This window comes from Amyelois transitella, chromosome 11 (assembly GCF_032362555.1).
Source record: "Amyelois transitella isolate CPQ chromosome 11, ilAmyTran1.1, whole genome shotgun sequence".
NCBI classification, from domain to species: domain Eukaryota; kingdom Metazoa; phylum Arthropoda; class Insecta; order Lepidoptera; family Pyralidae; genus Amyelois; species Amyelois transitella.
The window spans coordinates 2,980,736-2,997,951 of record NC_083514.1 but is presented as its reverse complement, the minus strand read 5'-3'; the positions used below and the strand labels follow the sequence as shown (position 1 = coordinate 2,997,951).

Genomic DNA, 17,216 nt, shown 5'->3' with positions numbered 1-17,216 from the left:
TGGTTTCCCAATGTCGGGAGGATGAATGAAAGCTAATTGACGAAGCAAATATACAAGGGAAGTGTGAACCACTCCACTGTTTCCACTCCAGTGTTCTCAACATTGGAGCGGAAAGGCCTAGATCAAATCGGCGTTATTCTGGTCATGAGAACCTAATACTGATGCTAAATGCAGATGAAGAGAAAGAACTACGCTGGGATGTGGCAAGCGGAAAGATGTAGTCTCTGCTTACCCCTTTGGGTAAGAGGCATGATCTATTGATTATATACCAGCTGTGTCCACAACTTCATCTGCATATAATAGTTATTTTGTCTCGATAAATGGTCTATTTAACACAAAAATATTTTTTCAATTCGAACCAGTAGTTCCTAAGATAAGTGCACGTTCAAACAAACAAACTCTTCAGCTTCATAATATTAGTATAGATATGTATAATTTAAATCAAAATATCTAAAAATAGGTGAATTTGAAAAATGTTGGCTTTCCACTGTGAGTTTGTTAACTGTTTTTCTTTCTAATGAGGGATACTACTGTCTATCTATGGCTCTACTAATTCCTGATTTTACAAGCCCTGTCACAAGAGCGCGCTGCTCTTGCATTTGCTTTCTCTAACATTGAACCCTGACTGCCAACAAAATCTCTTTGTTGTTTGTTTAATTTATTTTTGTGTTACTTACCTAGTAGTATCAGGCTGAGGATACTACTCCGAATCCCATAATTATAGAAATTCTTTTAGCATGAGTTATGTCACCTTTTTGACCACCCTGACCCTACCTGTGTACTATAATAGAATCTCCTAAGATCCTCGATCGCTGATTATAAGCAGTTGGCAGGACAATGTTTTTTTTTTGCTACTAGCCCCATATGGAAGCAAGTTAGTGGAGAAGTAAGTATGTCCGTGACTGGTATACACTGTAGACAACTGTAGATCTGTGTCAAGGTTACTTTTGATGTTTGAATCGCTCGCGTGTCTGTTCCCGATATACGTATACTTTATCGATTTATCGTCTTTCGATTTCAAACCATCACAGATTGCGAAACGGGACTGATCTTTTGCATAACATTACCATAAAATTTTCGAGTGGCTTTGGTACTGCAAACGAAGTGACTATCAAGGCTCAATTCACACCGATATGAAAGCAGCTTTAAGGGAAGTGGAAAGTAGTTTCAATGTCATATAATTTTAGATATTATCGCCATAACCATAATAGGGACGAAGAATTACCAGAAAAAGGCGCGGAAATGCGCCGGAATCGCGACTTCGAAATCTTTTAGTCGCGGGAAATGCCGCGTCTTCTCTCTAGAGCCTGCCGCTTTCCGGCCACTTCCATCTCGGTGTGAATTGATCCTAATGCAACGATTTTGCGTAGCAAAGTAGATAAATACTCATCAATTCTTAACCGAACAGAGTGATTGATTTACAAAACCACTTTATTGCAAGGGGGATACGATGTTGCCTAGGGGAAGATGGAATTAAATGTAAATGCTTTTCTAAGGCAGTGTTTTAATGACTCTCAGGGATTTAATCGAAATTGAAGAATCGCAATATATATGAGGAAGTGGTTGAGGTATCTGCCTTAACTGTAGTGTAGATTAAATTTCAGTGCATCCATATTGTATCTATTTATTATTTTTATCCATTTGCCGAAATGTGAACACAATTTTCACAATGTTTATATGTTTAGAGCATCGGTTAAAGTAATATATGTGTCGCAGTCATCTGGTTCAATCTGCTATTTGATTGATTGACTAGCTCGTTCATCGAATGACAGTACACGGACACTCGACATACATAACGCAAAAAAAGTCATTGGTAGGATTTGAACCAGAGCATCACAATTATTTATTCGACGACTTGAGGTAGGGCCACAGGACTAGACACAACACACAACCTTACACGCAAAAAATGTGAGCGAGACAATGGTCAGGAAAATGTATTTTGTAATTTCGGGGCAACACGCGTGTCACCAGTTTACAACGCTGAAATTTCCCGCGCCATATTGTCCCAGTTAAAATAACATTTTCCAGTGCTCTGTAATGGCGCTTTCTAAATGTCAAAGGTTTAATATCAGATGCAGAGAACTCTCTTTTGAATAGATTGCCATTTCACTGTTAGTGCCCCTGTACTGTATTGAATTCCTAATAGTTTGCACGTGAATTTAGCGCCATCAACAAAATGCAACGAATTTAACGTCAACTACAAAAAGCGACGAAATCAGCACGACCTACAAAAAGCAACAAATTAAACGCCACCTACACAAAACAATGAATTTAGCGCCACCTACGAATGAAACACGTTTTTCAAAATCCCAAGGGAACCATAGTTTCCTGGAATGTAAGGTACTTACGTAATGTCCTTCTCCAGACTCCTAATTATATATACGTGATAAAAAACAAATAAACTTAATTTCGCATTTATAATATTAGTTGGGATTACACACGGCTTTTAAACCTAATTTTTCGCACAAAGACCACAAAACAATGACCATATTACATCGCGCATTTTGGTATGTATGTATATCTTCACTTCTTTTAGAAGCAAAGTGACACTACTATTGTGTCGGCTTAGTTACTTCCAACAATGGACGAACGTTTTTCATTCGTTGATTTTTTGTGATCTTGTCATTCATCAGCCCGCTTCATTAATATTAAACCAAGTGTCATAATTTTCTCATTGCCATGAGATTAAATTATAATTAGTGTTGGTTGATATTAAGATTGAATAATGCGATGAGGCCGCATTTTGTGCATCAATGAATTTAGGCTATAGATTAATAATTGTGTTTTAGTTATTATACAAAAGGCAATTCATTCATTTAGGCTGAATTATGTCAAATGCTATTATGTACACGTGAGCTATGTTGTTTTCATTTAAATAAACGATTGATTCTTATTTGTTGAAACTGAATATATCTAATGCCTGTAATCATATCTGAACATATTTAAATTTTCCAATACTTAGCGAATTCCCACCACTAATCATGAATGAAGAAATCGCATACCCACTACTCAAAAATATGGATGTCAGAAACGACCTGAAAGATGACACGAACTTTATTTTTATCCTTTTATTTTCACAAGGGAAAAGCTCGTGTTGAAAATAGTATGGAAATTAAATGGTGGAATGTTGTGTGTATTTATTATTAAAGTACATATGCGAAACCAATACGGGTTAATCTGTGCTCCTGACATATTGCCGCACCACAATTATAAAGAACTTTCAAGGACCCGCAGCCGCGCAGAAGTTTTTTCTTTGTGATAATATCGAAAATGAAGTCAAGAATACTACAAGTGGTTTATAGGTTAGGTCTAAAAATAGGATAAAGGGAGGGAGGAGCGCGAGAAAAGCCCCAATTTGACGCTAATGCGGAGCCTCTCGATCAGTGGGCTCTTTCACTAAAACGATTGCTGAATTGCTTAGGGGGGGACCAGCAATATTTGGGCTGGAATGGGGTGATTAGAACTTAACGTTACGAATTTTATCGCCAATTTAATTAAAGTAGTACCTACTTTTAATGATTGTTTTATTTGTACTCGTATATTGTTTGGATATTTTTTTCTGTGTCGTTATTTTTAGCGATAATCATGAGTATGATTATCACAGAATTAATAATAGCACTAACGTGATTTTGATAAGAAACTTTTATGTTTGTTATTATCGTAATATTAAAGTAAAGGTTCATAGGGTAGTTCATATTGCACGGATCGCATTTTGATTTTGACTTTCATCGAGTCAAATTTAACTTTTTATATTAATTGTTTACTACTCATATTAATATTTTACTCATATTATAAATTCGTACGTTCATGACTTGGAGATAATAAGAATGCTGAATTCAAATAAAAGTAAGCCAAAGGCAATAATCAACCCCATATTCAAACAAGGATTTGATAATTAATCATAACCTAATTTTAAGATAAACCTACTTTAAAGAGATTTTGTTGTCAATCAAGAATTGGACCAAGAAGCCAAGCCACATCGAAATGGTCAATTTGAAAATGCATCAATTTGGTGCAAGTGCGGCGATTCGGCACACGTAGGCGCGACTCCGGGGTGTCGGGCCATTCTGGGCGCCGTCTGCCTTGCTGCCTGACACAGTTGTTGGCGCCGGCGCGCGGCGTCTCTCTCCGCGACCCGGCCAGACGACACGCGGTCGCGATCCACGACGCTGCCCGTTCCTGTGCGTCCCGAACTTTCAAATATTTCGCGACAAGAATCACCCAACTATTGTTGCTGAACAATAGTGATGTGCGTAAGCCCAATTCCATCGAAGTGATTGTAAACATCAATTCACGCGTAACGTTCTCTGTTTGACTTTTATGCACGTTTGAACTGTTTATAACGAAGAGGACAGTGACGCAACCGAGTGATTCCCGAACTGTGTAAACATTTCAGCTATTTTATAGCTTTTTTTTAGTGAGTAAATAGATTTGAAAGCCGTCAAGCTGTATTCGTTCGAAAGTTTCAAGGTTTACGAGTACGATGAGGACAGAATGTACAACGGGCACGATGATGACTTTGGAACGTCCAAGAGAAGTAAGTTTGTAAACAATCGCTTCAGTCCAAGCAACAACTTTTGGTCCGCAAATATTTTTGCATGACTTTCCATGAGCTTTATTATTATACTGAATTTTCTTAGTACCTAAGTATGTAAATTTGCCAACATTCCTTTCACATTTTGTCATAACTTTATCGCAACATGTGATTGTTTTTGATAAGGCATGTCATATTTATGTGATGTCCACTAGTTATCTTTTTTGATTAAACCTTACACTTTACTAATATTATTTATATACATATATGCGTATCAAACAAACATACCATTACAAATTTAACCATTAACATTTTAACAAACTTTCTTATGCTGTTAATTTTCTGTTCTTTACCCAAATTATAATTGATTAATTTTTCTATAATGAGGAATTGAGCAGTAGGTTAGAAAGGTAAGAGAGTTAACTAGTTAGTTCAGTGTCTTATTTTTCTAAGATTCACCAAAAAGTTCACCCGCAGAATATCGGAGTCGTGACAATATATTGTATCAAACGGACATCCTGTCTTCAATTGTGATATTTTCTGAAGGACGTGAATCTGTTGATTAATTTCTAGATTTGATTTCTGTTGATTGATTTCTAGTTTGATTCCACAAGTGGGGGGAGGTTGGTTTTCTGAGATACAAGTATCTGCTTAGTTCAGATACCAGTCTCTCATATTTTTACCTATGTTATGTATTTACTACTTGATGTTTGAGAGAAAATAAAAATATTTGATTTGATTTTGATTAAATGTTTACGAGTTAAGCATGTTAAATTTGAGCTTAGTTCAAAAAAACATTTTATTATATAATTAGATTTCCATTTTGTGAATTAAAAATAGATGCGAATTCCATATACACATATAATATAATCTTTAAGATTAGTAAAAATTTTAAATTTACCGGCGTTCAGTTCAACCTTAAATCCCAGTATAAGTAATCGAATTTATAAAATGGACTAAAACTCAAAACCGGCTTCATAAAATTACGTCATGAAGTAGCCAATAATCGATGACGCATGCCCGAGGACTTAGGTCACCATTTGCCAACTTATTAGAACTCAACTTCATATTATTAAAAAAATATAAAAACAGTCTCTCTTCAAAGTTCGTATTTAAAAAAATAGGATTTAATTTTTCAGCGTAGGATGATCAGAATAGAAGTTGAAATTTTATTCTTCTGTTCAAACATTTGGATTACTACTACTACTTCCTTCCTTACATCAACGATTACTCTACTGAAATAGTTTTAAAATCATTACAATGATATATTTCATTGCCTTAATCTTCTTCAAAAATGCCGACACCTCCAAGTTGTACAGCAAAACACCTGTCGTTATTTCCCGCAAGACAGATGTGTCGCCTATTCATCAAGCGATGATTGAAAGAAGCACCTGTTCATCCATATGGTGGAAGTTGGTGATTTATATTCTCATTTAAAGGAAGATGTCGTACGAAGGATTTAAAGGACTATTTATGTTTTCAAAAGTTATTCACAGGTGTGTTGATTTGATGTTTCAAACTACGTATGGTACTTTTGACAAACAGCTTTATTGTTTGCAATTTCTAAACGCGCTGAATATATTTAGTGTCTTCCGAGTTTTACCATAATATTAATGCTAGAGATGTTAAGAAAACGACCGTTCTTCGTTTTCATTCAAACTGTTGTCCTAAATAGCATTTACATTACAATACACTTATGATTCATCAGAAATTATTATTTATATCGGATGTTTCCGTAGGTAAGTTAGGTCATCAAAAGACACCTTTATTTCTATTTCAAAGACAGTAAATATTCATGGTAACTTGAAATTAACTTTAATCAATACGACAGTCGTGATATTTCACACGACGCAGATCAATACTATATTATAAATTGATGTTAAGTCGGTCTTTTATTATTCTACGGTACAGTCGTTATGGTAATGAACATTTCTGTTCACTTTATTCTATAGTCTATTTCTGAATGCTAATCTTTGTTATCTAAACTAGTATAAATTTCTATCTTTACATTTGCTATGTTCATATTTTATATTAGGTTATGTTCAGGCTTAGTCAAATGAGAATTTTTCCGCTTTTTCATTTAATCCTAATGCTTTTATACGTTGCTTTCGTTTTGGTATAATAAGTTTTGAAAGGGTTATGTTAATCTGAAGCTATTTTTTTTTCATTCATTATGAAACATCTTTTTTGTCTTTCATTTAATTTATCTATACACATACAAATTATGTTTATTGCTATGTAGCCGAAACGTACTTACATTACGAATATGTTGAGCAAAGGCGGACTTATCGCTAAAAAATCTCTTCCAACAAAATATTATTTAAGCGCACACTGTTTCTAATTTAAACTGCCATTTATATTCTGATTTTCTGACCACTCGATGTATGTCAGGTCGTGCACACTGTCATTATGCAAACTAACCTTGCACAATCGATTAAACATTGAAGATAATGGTCTAAAATTAAAGTATCGACCTTTAAGGCAAGACTATTGATTCGATGTGTTAACGGAACAAAAACCAGTGCCAGTAATGGAAAATCGGCCTATTAACAAAATTTTATCTCGAGTTGGAAATACGATGAATGTAAGAATGTGCACGGGAATGTATCCGCTTAATTTAAATTGACGAGAAGGAGAGACCTGACTTTGTACATTACATAAAATTAAATTTTGCATAAAACAAAACCCAGACAGAATGTTTCACGCGTTTAGTCCAGTAGTGGAAAATAGGGGAAAATTTAATGACACCTTTTAAATGTCATATTTTAGATTATTCTTAAAAACAGACATTTTAAACAGGTGCTTCAGTTAAAAATTGCGGTTAATGAATAAATTTCATTAGTGTTTATTTTATTTAAGTCTAGATTTTATGCACGCTCGTGTTTAATATTTTGTAGCGTGTTTACTTTTTTATTACTGTGAGCCTGTTTTCATTTACATGTTTAATCATCTCTTAGGGTTGATGTATAGATTTTAGATTTTATGTATTATACGCATTGTATAGTCCCATTCAATACAGCCTTATATGCAAGCAGTTAAGTAAGCGCGCAGAATAAGCAAGTACTCCGACAACGCAAGATAAGAGTAGGTGAACTGGTGAACGGGCGTTGCCACTTGTCTGTCTGGCTGGCCGCAGTCAGTAGGCTCCGGCGAGTCAACGCGGCACCACTGCGCAGGCGCATGCCACCCGGCCACGCAATCTAGGGCGCTCTTATGTGATACATCACCATTTCTCCAGATTATTATGGAAAAAGTGCATAGTGACAACTTAACACATTAACCCACAATCGCGTTGTATCGTTGTGATTATAAGTGTCAAAATTTAAATTTAACGCTTCTGTATCTATGTGGGCTACGTGATAAGTGACAAGTGTGTGACCGTATTGTTTTGGGTTTGGGCGAGCACTTCGCGAATCCTTTCCGTCTATAGGTTGTCGTTTCTTGGAAGTGTCTCTAACAATTCGCTTTGGTGAATGAGTCAGCTAACAGGCGTCGGGATTGTTAACTTTGTCAACGTGCTGCCCACGATATCTGAAGGTAAATTTTACTATTATTAACTAGTTCTATTTCAAAGAGAATGTCAATTACTGATGTTACGGTTAACAAAGAAATCAATGAATTGTTGAATAACTTACCAAAATTGAAGTTGTGTTTTTATTCATAAACAACGTTTGAACATTGTTTACGTTTTTTATCGTCTATCTAATGTTGTATTTGTAGGCAATAAATGTTGATGTAAGCAGGGACCTGCGTGCACTTACAGTGATTCTCTTATCTTATTACGTGTGTCGCATACCAAAGAATTGCATTTTAATGGTTAATCATAATTTGCATAACCTTTTAAGTGCAGTGCAACTATGATATGGCGTAATTTAATTTAGTACTACATTTCTTACATATTTTTTTCATCCAACATTCCGTTTTTGAGCGCGTATCAGTCGCAGCCATCCTTTTGGTTAAATGTTTTATTCATCAGGTTGCCCGTCTGACTCCTACTTGAATCGTTTGAGGAACATAAATATTACTGTCGCTTCATGCAGAACATACATATAATAAGTTTGTTGCCACAATCACAATTTTATTTAAAAAATGAGGAAATCCAGCCGCTTTACAATTTAAATGAAGGATCACTTCAAATTTCAATTTTGTTTCGAGTATTGTTCAGTAATGGAAATTAGTAATTATATGAATATGAATTTATGCTCCGATATTTATTACCGAGATGCGGCTGCTGTGAAAGTTTACTTTCTTTTTTCGCGAACAACGACCATTCATTTCAAACTTCTCGCCAAATTCATAAACACTTTCTTTTGCAGCGTCTTCCTTACGTATAATTTTTTTTATTATTAATGTTAACATTAAGATTCATTTTAGCCACCATTTTATCCTAAAGATGCATCCCAACATTTGACATAAATTATATCACAAGTTTTCCTTTTTACGCAATAAGATCGTCAAAAGTTCCTGTCAGTTATACTTTTATGAGTATTCAGATAATGATAACACATTTATCATTAGAATTGTCTAAAGAAATTAATTTAATCGAATTATCATTATGCAAAGATATGTTGTCTTATTACATTGCATTAAGACAACGCTTTGCTAATATAAATTTAGATTTGACCTTACGTAATGGTTAGTCGATGAAATCACAATCAATTAAAGTGGACGAGGTATACAGGCCTTGGTAGACCTTAATGGCTACCTGTGTAGCACATTAGCCATGACATGCGTTCGCGGCACTAGGAAGTTGTTTGAGCAATTATATGTCATTTCCCAGACGGCAAAAAGTTGTTGAGACGCTGCCTGTGTACCGTTAGATTTACACATATTTTACTCGATAAGCAAAACATGAGGTTTGTAGTGAAGTGGCCAATTGGAATTTTCTCAAGACCATTAGTTTTACTGTTAATCTTCAAAGACTGGTAGGTGGCACTTACTATCTCGAATGATTTATATAAAGAAGTATGAGGTTGTGATTTGACAGACGAAAGAGAAAATTATTAAGATTTTGTATGGATAGTTTGCAATGTTGAGTGCAGTTACTAAAAGAAATGAGTTCAATGATTGCGAATCGCTAGCTAGGAATAATATAGAACTTAACACTTACGTTCTGAAGAATTGTTCCATTCGAACAATGAGCAATGAGATACATGATATCAAGGGCATAAACATGAAGAAATATACTAACGAGTACGTCCAATCGATTTAATACCTGCGAGGCGTTCCGTTGTGTTCTGACATATTGAGAGAGTCTTGAAACAAAATAATTTTTTTATAAAGATGATGCTCTTATTATTTATGGTGGTTAATTCCGTGAACAGGATATTTTCCCATGAATCATTATGGGTTAGGATCCTCTGCATTAATGCGGCCCCGAAGGTCAGCTTAGTGTTAACCTGACACCGGGTCAGAGTGGCGAGACGAGTTGAGGACACGAGCGGGAGCCAGGGTGATAACAAATATCAGCTACGGTTATAATATTGTAACAATGCAATATCAAATAGAGTTGATAAATTGTTTGAGCAATATTGTTGCATAGACAAATTTCTAGTAGAAATTATTGTTCTGTCAGTGTGATCGATTTACATTAATACAACTACTCAACTAGTAGTCTTGGAGTAGATTTTATTTTTCTAAATCTCATAACTCTGATGCACACATAGGTAGAACGAAACGGTTGGCTGGCCACGGCGAATCGGCCACACCTCGCTTAGCTCGCAGCCGGCTTTCAAGTTATGGCAACTATTGTACTACTTGCATACATACACTTATTACTTCTTGGAACTGTTTGGTATTTGCTATTGTTATCTAGTTCACTCCACATCTATATGGAAAGTTAATTATCATCAGTATCAATATTTGTATGTTGTTAACTCTTATTATTGTTGTCTGTATTAATGTTTGCTAGTCAATTCTTGTGTTCCTTCAATTAGGACAAAGCGGGGAAAGTACGCCACTAAAAGCAAACAAAATTGAAATAATACACTTTTAATTATAATCATTCGCGCAATAATTACTTATCTCTAGATAGTTTATAACGCGTGTTGTTGCGCTTTCTGCTTTCTCGTGCGCCCCGTTTTATCTCAACCAATTCGTTTGTACTACTTTAAAATGATTTATATTGTTCAAAAAAGTCCCAATGGTTGACTGGTAGATAATGCTTCTAGCATTAGGTCCTCCAATTGTGTTATATATTTGAATTTTGTACAATTAAGTTTAAATAAGTAAATCTTTTTAGTTATCTAAAATATTCCGTAGTTGATAATCAGTTCTTCTATCTATCAGTGTCGCACTCCACTGTATATATTTCAATAGACAACAAACGGTACCACAGTATGACTGGCACAGCGGGCTAAATCCGCATTTACATTACAATTGTTGGTATTGTACGCAGGGTCACAGGTTCGAGGTCGCGAGTCGGGTGCAGTCAGTTCTCTTGCATCAATGAGTGCCTTTGTGTCAACTTCATTTGCATTTTTGTTCTGTCTTCATTCGTCCCCTATTATTCTTCATGATTTTATTAGCTGAACTGGTAATAAATGTCGTTGACCATTTGAAGGTCTCACAATTTGTATTTCCTCTTTGTAATTCGTATCGTGTTTCTACTTGTACAGTAGCCGAATAATGTAATAAAGATTGGAGAACTGAACACCTGCAGAGCAGTCAGAAATTAAAATTGGGAGACGTAATTAATATTCAGTCGGCGTACCTGTGAGGGGGTAAAGTGATTTCTTTAATTCGTCTCGTGAATTGCTTCTTATATTTTTGTTAAATTATTTAATGTTACGAATGTTATTGGTGTAACTAAGTGGGTTATTAATAGGTTGTTTAGTGAAAAGATATGTTGTAGAATTTTATCATAATGTTATTTGTTATTCATATCTATATCCATAACAACTATCCTTGTTGTCTAAGACATCGTGAATTTCTATTTAAAAGTAGTTGTTAGTAAGGTTTTGTAAATATTGTTAAGATAGTCTTGTAATTTAATAATTACAGTAGATTACATTCATGACGATTGATATGCTTAATAAATAATTACTCTGTGGCCTTGTTTGACGATTTGTGCCTTGTTTGACGATTTGTTAATTTAGATTGGTTATTAGTTGGTTTAAATGTATGAGGTTTATGTCAAACATTTTGACTTTTCGATTGTGTGGTGTAACCACTTTACCTAAAGTCACAAAACATTGGTACAATCAGTACTAGTGCACTTGTATTACCTAGTCAGTACTAGTCGTGTGTTTTTAGTGAGCAGTTCGGATGATTCAGTATTATACGCTTACTAATTGACTAAGAATCATTGATTGATTCAGGTGAATCATGCTCTCATAAATAAATGATGGTAGTGTTCTTGAATCATCAATAGGAATTCGAACAGTTCTGTTTGGACTTCTAATTGTAGTGTTAAGCAATCATTTTTGTTTATTTACTTTATTATTTATTTTAGTTTTGATTAGGTTCTTTGTGTTGAAATGTACTTTATTTCTATTGACACATTATATGATGGCACACTCAGCATTATAGTATTCGGCCTTGCTATTTAGGAGTAGGTATTTACAATAACAAAGCAGACGAAAATTGGAAGGTATGAGCACATGACCACACGTGACTATCTTAAGTGAAGAGGACATCTTTGGGACGGTTTTTTAACAGAATGTTTATTACAATCGGACAATCAAATTTGAGCATTTACAAAACTGTCATTTTTTCTTTATTTTTTATTAGATATTTGTCCGGGACTTCAAATTTCGTGGAAATTCTCCAGAAATTCTCTATACCAAAGATATAAATATGTTTATAGTATGGATAACGTGTGAGTATGGATTTGTGAAGTCTTATTCATACGATTGTGAACTCAAATAAGACATCAGTTATTCCCTGTACAAGACTGACTATCATTTTCAATTCTATAACGTATAAGTGGGAAAGATTCTTGGCATTTGTTCAAGCCTTCCCTCGGCTGCGGCTTGTGGCTTGCATTAGCCCAGTGGCGCTTGTTCTGTCATCAGCTTCACTATGAGATACTATTACCACTGTCATTTGCTAGGTACTTGGCCCCTTTATATAAAACAAATCTATTTCTGACTCTATGAAATGGAAAATGCGACTGTTAACCTCGCCTTAATATAGGAAGTCTTGCCAGTTCTCGTTAATTTGCAGATTTGCAATATCATTCTCTATTTAATTTAATGTAATTGCATCTTGATGTTTCTTAGAATTAAATGTCTTATTTAGTCTTTATATTTAAGTAATGTTGCTTTACTCAAATGTCAAAGATTCTTTAATAAGAATGTTTATAGTTTACCCTAAATATTAAAAGTATTTCCTGGAATTTATCATAAAATAGATAATATTGCTGTGAAACTTATTACGTAGAACTATTAAATTAGAGAATAGATACACAACTCGTACCTCACTTATTTGCTCTTTGATGTTAATGTGGTGATGAGATATGGCCTATTTAAATTTCAATATAAAATTTTATATGCACACAAAATTAAATTTCGATTAGATTTAGCCTTACTGAAGATATACTGCTTGTAACAACTTGTGTTTTTGGTTGAGAAAAGTATTCGTTGTAAATTATTATGGTGGCATTTTTACATTTCATGTTGATGTGTTTAGATCATTTTGGAGGATAGAGATTTGAGTTTTTTTTATTTGTGACTGTTAATTTTTAACATTTAATATTTTTTTAAAGTTTGCAAACTTACTATATAACTTAATATATGACTATGGTATCATAATTATTTAATTAAATTTATATAAAAAAGATTAAACTTTCACAACATTTGAGCTGTATACTAAGAAACGCAGATGATCTGTACAAGCTACAAGAGGCTTATCTCATTCTGTGTGAGCAGACAATACAATAGCATTGGCTCAAAAGAAACTACTCGGTATTGGTGCAGTGCGGTGTAATGCAATGCAACCGTGTGCATTGGGTGGAATGGCACGCGGCGGTCGTTCTGACCGGCAAGGTCGCGCCGCGACTTTCGCACGATCGACCGTTCGCAACGAAACGAACGGATTTTAGTCTGTTTACCAATACCTATAAGTATAATATAAGATTTGTGGTAGTGTATAAAAACACTAGTATTTTGATAGTACAGGTGTAGTTACATAGACAATATTTCAAATTTTACTTTAAAGTTTTAAAGGTCGTAGGGATAAAACAATTCAATTGTCATCAGTGTCATTTTCTTAACTTTTTAGATAGTCTCATTTTTTTCCAAGAACGCCTTTTCCCCACTTAATCTCATACATTCCTGTCGTTATATGAATAAACATAGAATTTTATCACATTATCACTAACGTACTCATAATTTAACCGTCTGACCTAATTTTGATTGCATCGTTGTCACATTCTCAGTGAGTATGTGACGCACTATGCAACTGAAACCTTGACCTTCTTTACAATAACAGTATGGTAAATCATACAGCATTATTGAACCGTTATAGTCAACCAATCGCAATACCTTATATCACCAGGTGACGTGGGTGTTCCCTATTAGTTTATTTATGTTTTCCTTCCAAAGAAATGAAAAACATTGGTTGGCTGACTCCAGGGCCAGCGCGTAGGCTGTTTATCTTGTATGCGCCCACACTTTTTGTTGTCAAAAGATCTGTCGCAAATGGTTTTTACCGCTAGCGCTTAATGTGTCGAAATTGACATAATATTGTTGTAACATCTATATTTTTTATACCTGAATAAATAAAACCTACGTTGCTTGGTATCGCTGCCTTCTTTAAATATGTGTTTTACTTTCGCCAATAAGTCTTATTTCTGTTTTATTTACATTGAGAAAAAGTAAACGTAAACGTTTTATGTTTGTCGAGCGTGGAGATGAATTTTGAAGCAAATGTTGGTATTTGGTATAATTTAATAATTGTTTCGCCTCGTCAAAAAAATATTTTAGAATCAAACTAGAGGATTTAAGTGAAATATGTGTTGATTGTGACTGTTAATATTTGAAACCAAGTTAATTTCTATTATTATAACATATTACATCAATAATAATTGACGTAAGTCTTTGTCAGCAAAACTAATGTAAACAGATAATAATCACGTAATCCATCTTTGATTTTCTTGCCTATTTATCATCGCTGCAGAGTATGCGTCATTCGTTGCATTTTTAAATACAAGGTAAACAGAGAAAAACAGAAGCAGTTTCTAAATATTTTGTCGTTTTGCTTTAAAAAGTTGAGGTGTTTCACATTTTTTGAAGTTGATCCTTCATTTGCTCAAAAAATTCTTATCAGAATATGTAGTGATTGTGTTTGGTTTGACATTTTTTATCTTTCTTAAAGAGCATGTAAAAACCTATTGTAATGCGAGGCTAGAAGACAAATTGTTTTCTTTGAGAGCGTTGTGGTGTTTCGCGTTGATAAATTTATTTATATGTCGTCCCGGTGTTTGTCGCAATCGCAAGGCTGGCGCTGCAGAGCGTGGGCGCCCTGAACGAGTTCATTGGACAATCCCGGTATGCGGAACTGTAAGACTTGCGAGTAGCTCTGGTAACACGTTTATTTCTTCCAGAGCACCATTGTTTTCTACTATCTTTGTTTCTTTTGTAACATTAACATCGGAATCGGCACTCGTAGTAAACCCTAGTTCAACCTTGCGCAGAGTATCTTCGTTTTGTTGTTGTGCGCTATTTGTTGAGATTAACTTCTAGTTGAAATTAAAAACTGTATTTTTGTCGTAATGCCGCACTAAGAGAGTTGATTTTATAGTTAAACTTACTGCTCAACAATGGACCTTACATTTATTTCCTCTCGGTACGACGACAGTTGAGTTTAAAAGCTGTGAATTTAATACTTATGTAAGAATTTAATAGAGACTATATTGTTTTGATAGGCAGGGCTAATAGCTAATAGCCTATTCCGATGCAATTTTTTTATTGGAGAGATCTTACGGCATAATGTTATACTTACCCTGCGGTAGATTTATTAATCGTAAATTTGTTCATAAACGACCTTTGCCGGCAATGTGTCGGTATGCATCATTAAAGCGGATAACAACTTAAGTAGGCGAATTTTACTCGTTATAAGATGTTCCATAAAATTATAATGGCTCATATGTCAGGAAAATCGAAAAGATCCAGAAAACGAAATATATTTCGGAGCGTACAAATATTTGTTCAGATGTTATATGAGCCAAGGATTTTAATTTAATTCCTCATGATACCAAGCAACATCTAAATTACTCCACGACATGATAACAACATTCTCGTTAATAATGGTAACGTTAATTTATCAACGTCGAATATTAATATGTGAAGTTCTCTAGTTACGTGATCGATCTGTATACATATAACGCTATAACATATGGTCCTGTCGTTTGTCAGATTAGATAGTGTGTGTTTGTCTATGGTGGTCATGTTTGAACAGTTTCTTGGGTTGTTGACTTAGTCTAGTGGCGCCGAATATCCATGTTATGGGATATTAATCCTTGTTCCTATGAGACATGTCACCTGGTGTGACAGATTGTATGCTTATGTGGATGCTTGTTATAGAGTGAAATGTTATCACACGTGAGTAAACACAGTATTAATAACATTTCGACAAGCTACAAACATTCATAGACGATTCTAACTTAATTGCTTTTTATAGCGGATTTAGCCATTTTTAGTTGAATGGAATCCATAATCGCTAAATAATCGTGACAATAATTCTAATAAATCGTCAGATATATGAGGATTCACGATTCTTGAAAAATCGCTACTTATTTAAAATCACCGAAGCATAAATAAATGCACATTTGTTTTTTAATATCCGACCACGAAGATATGTAAATAATAAATGCTGCTGAATTATTTTTAGGAGTTGGTTCATCAGTCAAGGTTGTGAATTGTGTGTCAGATAAACAGATTATAACCTAATTGCGTTTCGAAATTGTAACGTAATAATAAAAGATGTATTCAAGTTGTGTGTTGGAAACACTCAGCAGCAGTTACATTCAGCCCAGATCACCTGTCATGAGAATTTATTTTTGTTCATTCCAGTGAAATACAGCAGCATAATATAGCTTCCACTTTACGACATCCAGGAAATGTCCACTCGTCCATAAAGTCTGCAATTTGCAGTTTCTATAAATTTAACAATAGAGTGTCATAAAAGGAGTAATTTACTTTCTAGGCCAGTGCGATGCAATTCGATGCAGTCTTATCTTAGTGAGGGGGCATGCTGCGGTGGACTCCGATCTTGGAATGTGTTGGGCCCGCAGCCAAATCTCTCGAAATACGAGAGAGTATTTCTTCGACGTAATTGGTTCATTTTTTATTCACGGAGCACCTTTAAAATACAGACCGCTTTTAGTTTTTCTATTGTATGGACGCATTTTTAGTACATTGCTTAAATACTATGGTACTATTTTTTTTTTTACTTTTTATTAACAGTCTCCTTACCACTGAAGCTATTGTAACTAAGGATGGCGTAATCCAAACCGGTAATATAAAGGTCCTAACATGGTTTCGGTTCTGTTTAATTTGTTGTTGCTGTTGGTCTTCTATATTCTGCGGAGCAGTTTCGTAAACGCTCAGCAAATTCACAAGCGCTTCCTCTACACCATGTGTTCGCATGCCGACACCGTGACGAGATCGTGGCCGGCATAACAACGATGCGTATCACTACCGTTTAAAATAAACACCGCGTCAAGCACAACTGATGCGGA

General features: G+C 34.7%; 1 protein-coding gene across 2 annotated transcripts in view; it reads left to right on the top strand.

Annotated features, from left to right (window-relative positions):
- LOC106135093 (cyclin-dependent kinase 14) overlaps positions 1 to 17,216 on the top strand; it is a 63,367-nt gene that overhangs the window by 530 nt on the left and 45,621 nt on the right. Inside the window, exon 1 of one of the 2 annotated variants that reach the window (XM_013335287.2) lies at positions 7,660 to 8,071. The exons of the other annotated variant lie outside the window; for it this stretch is intronic. Coding sequence (XP_013190741.1) covers positions 8,008 to 8,071 — 64 coding nt within the window. The 5' untranslated portion in view covers positions 7,660 to 8,007. Of the gene's footprint in view, positions 1 to 7,659; positions 8,072 to 17,216 lie in introns of those variants that run through there. 2 annotated transcript variants of the gene reach the window in all.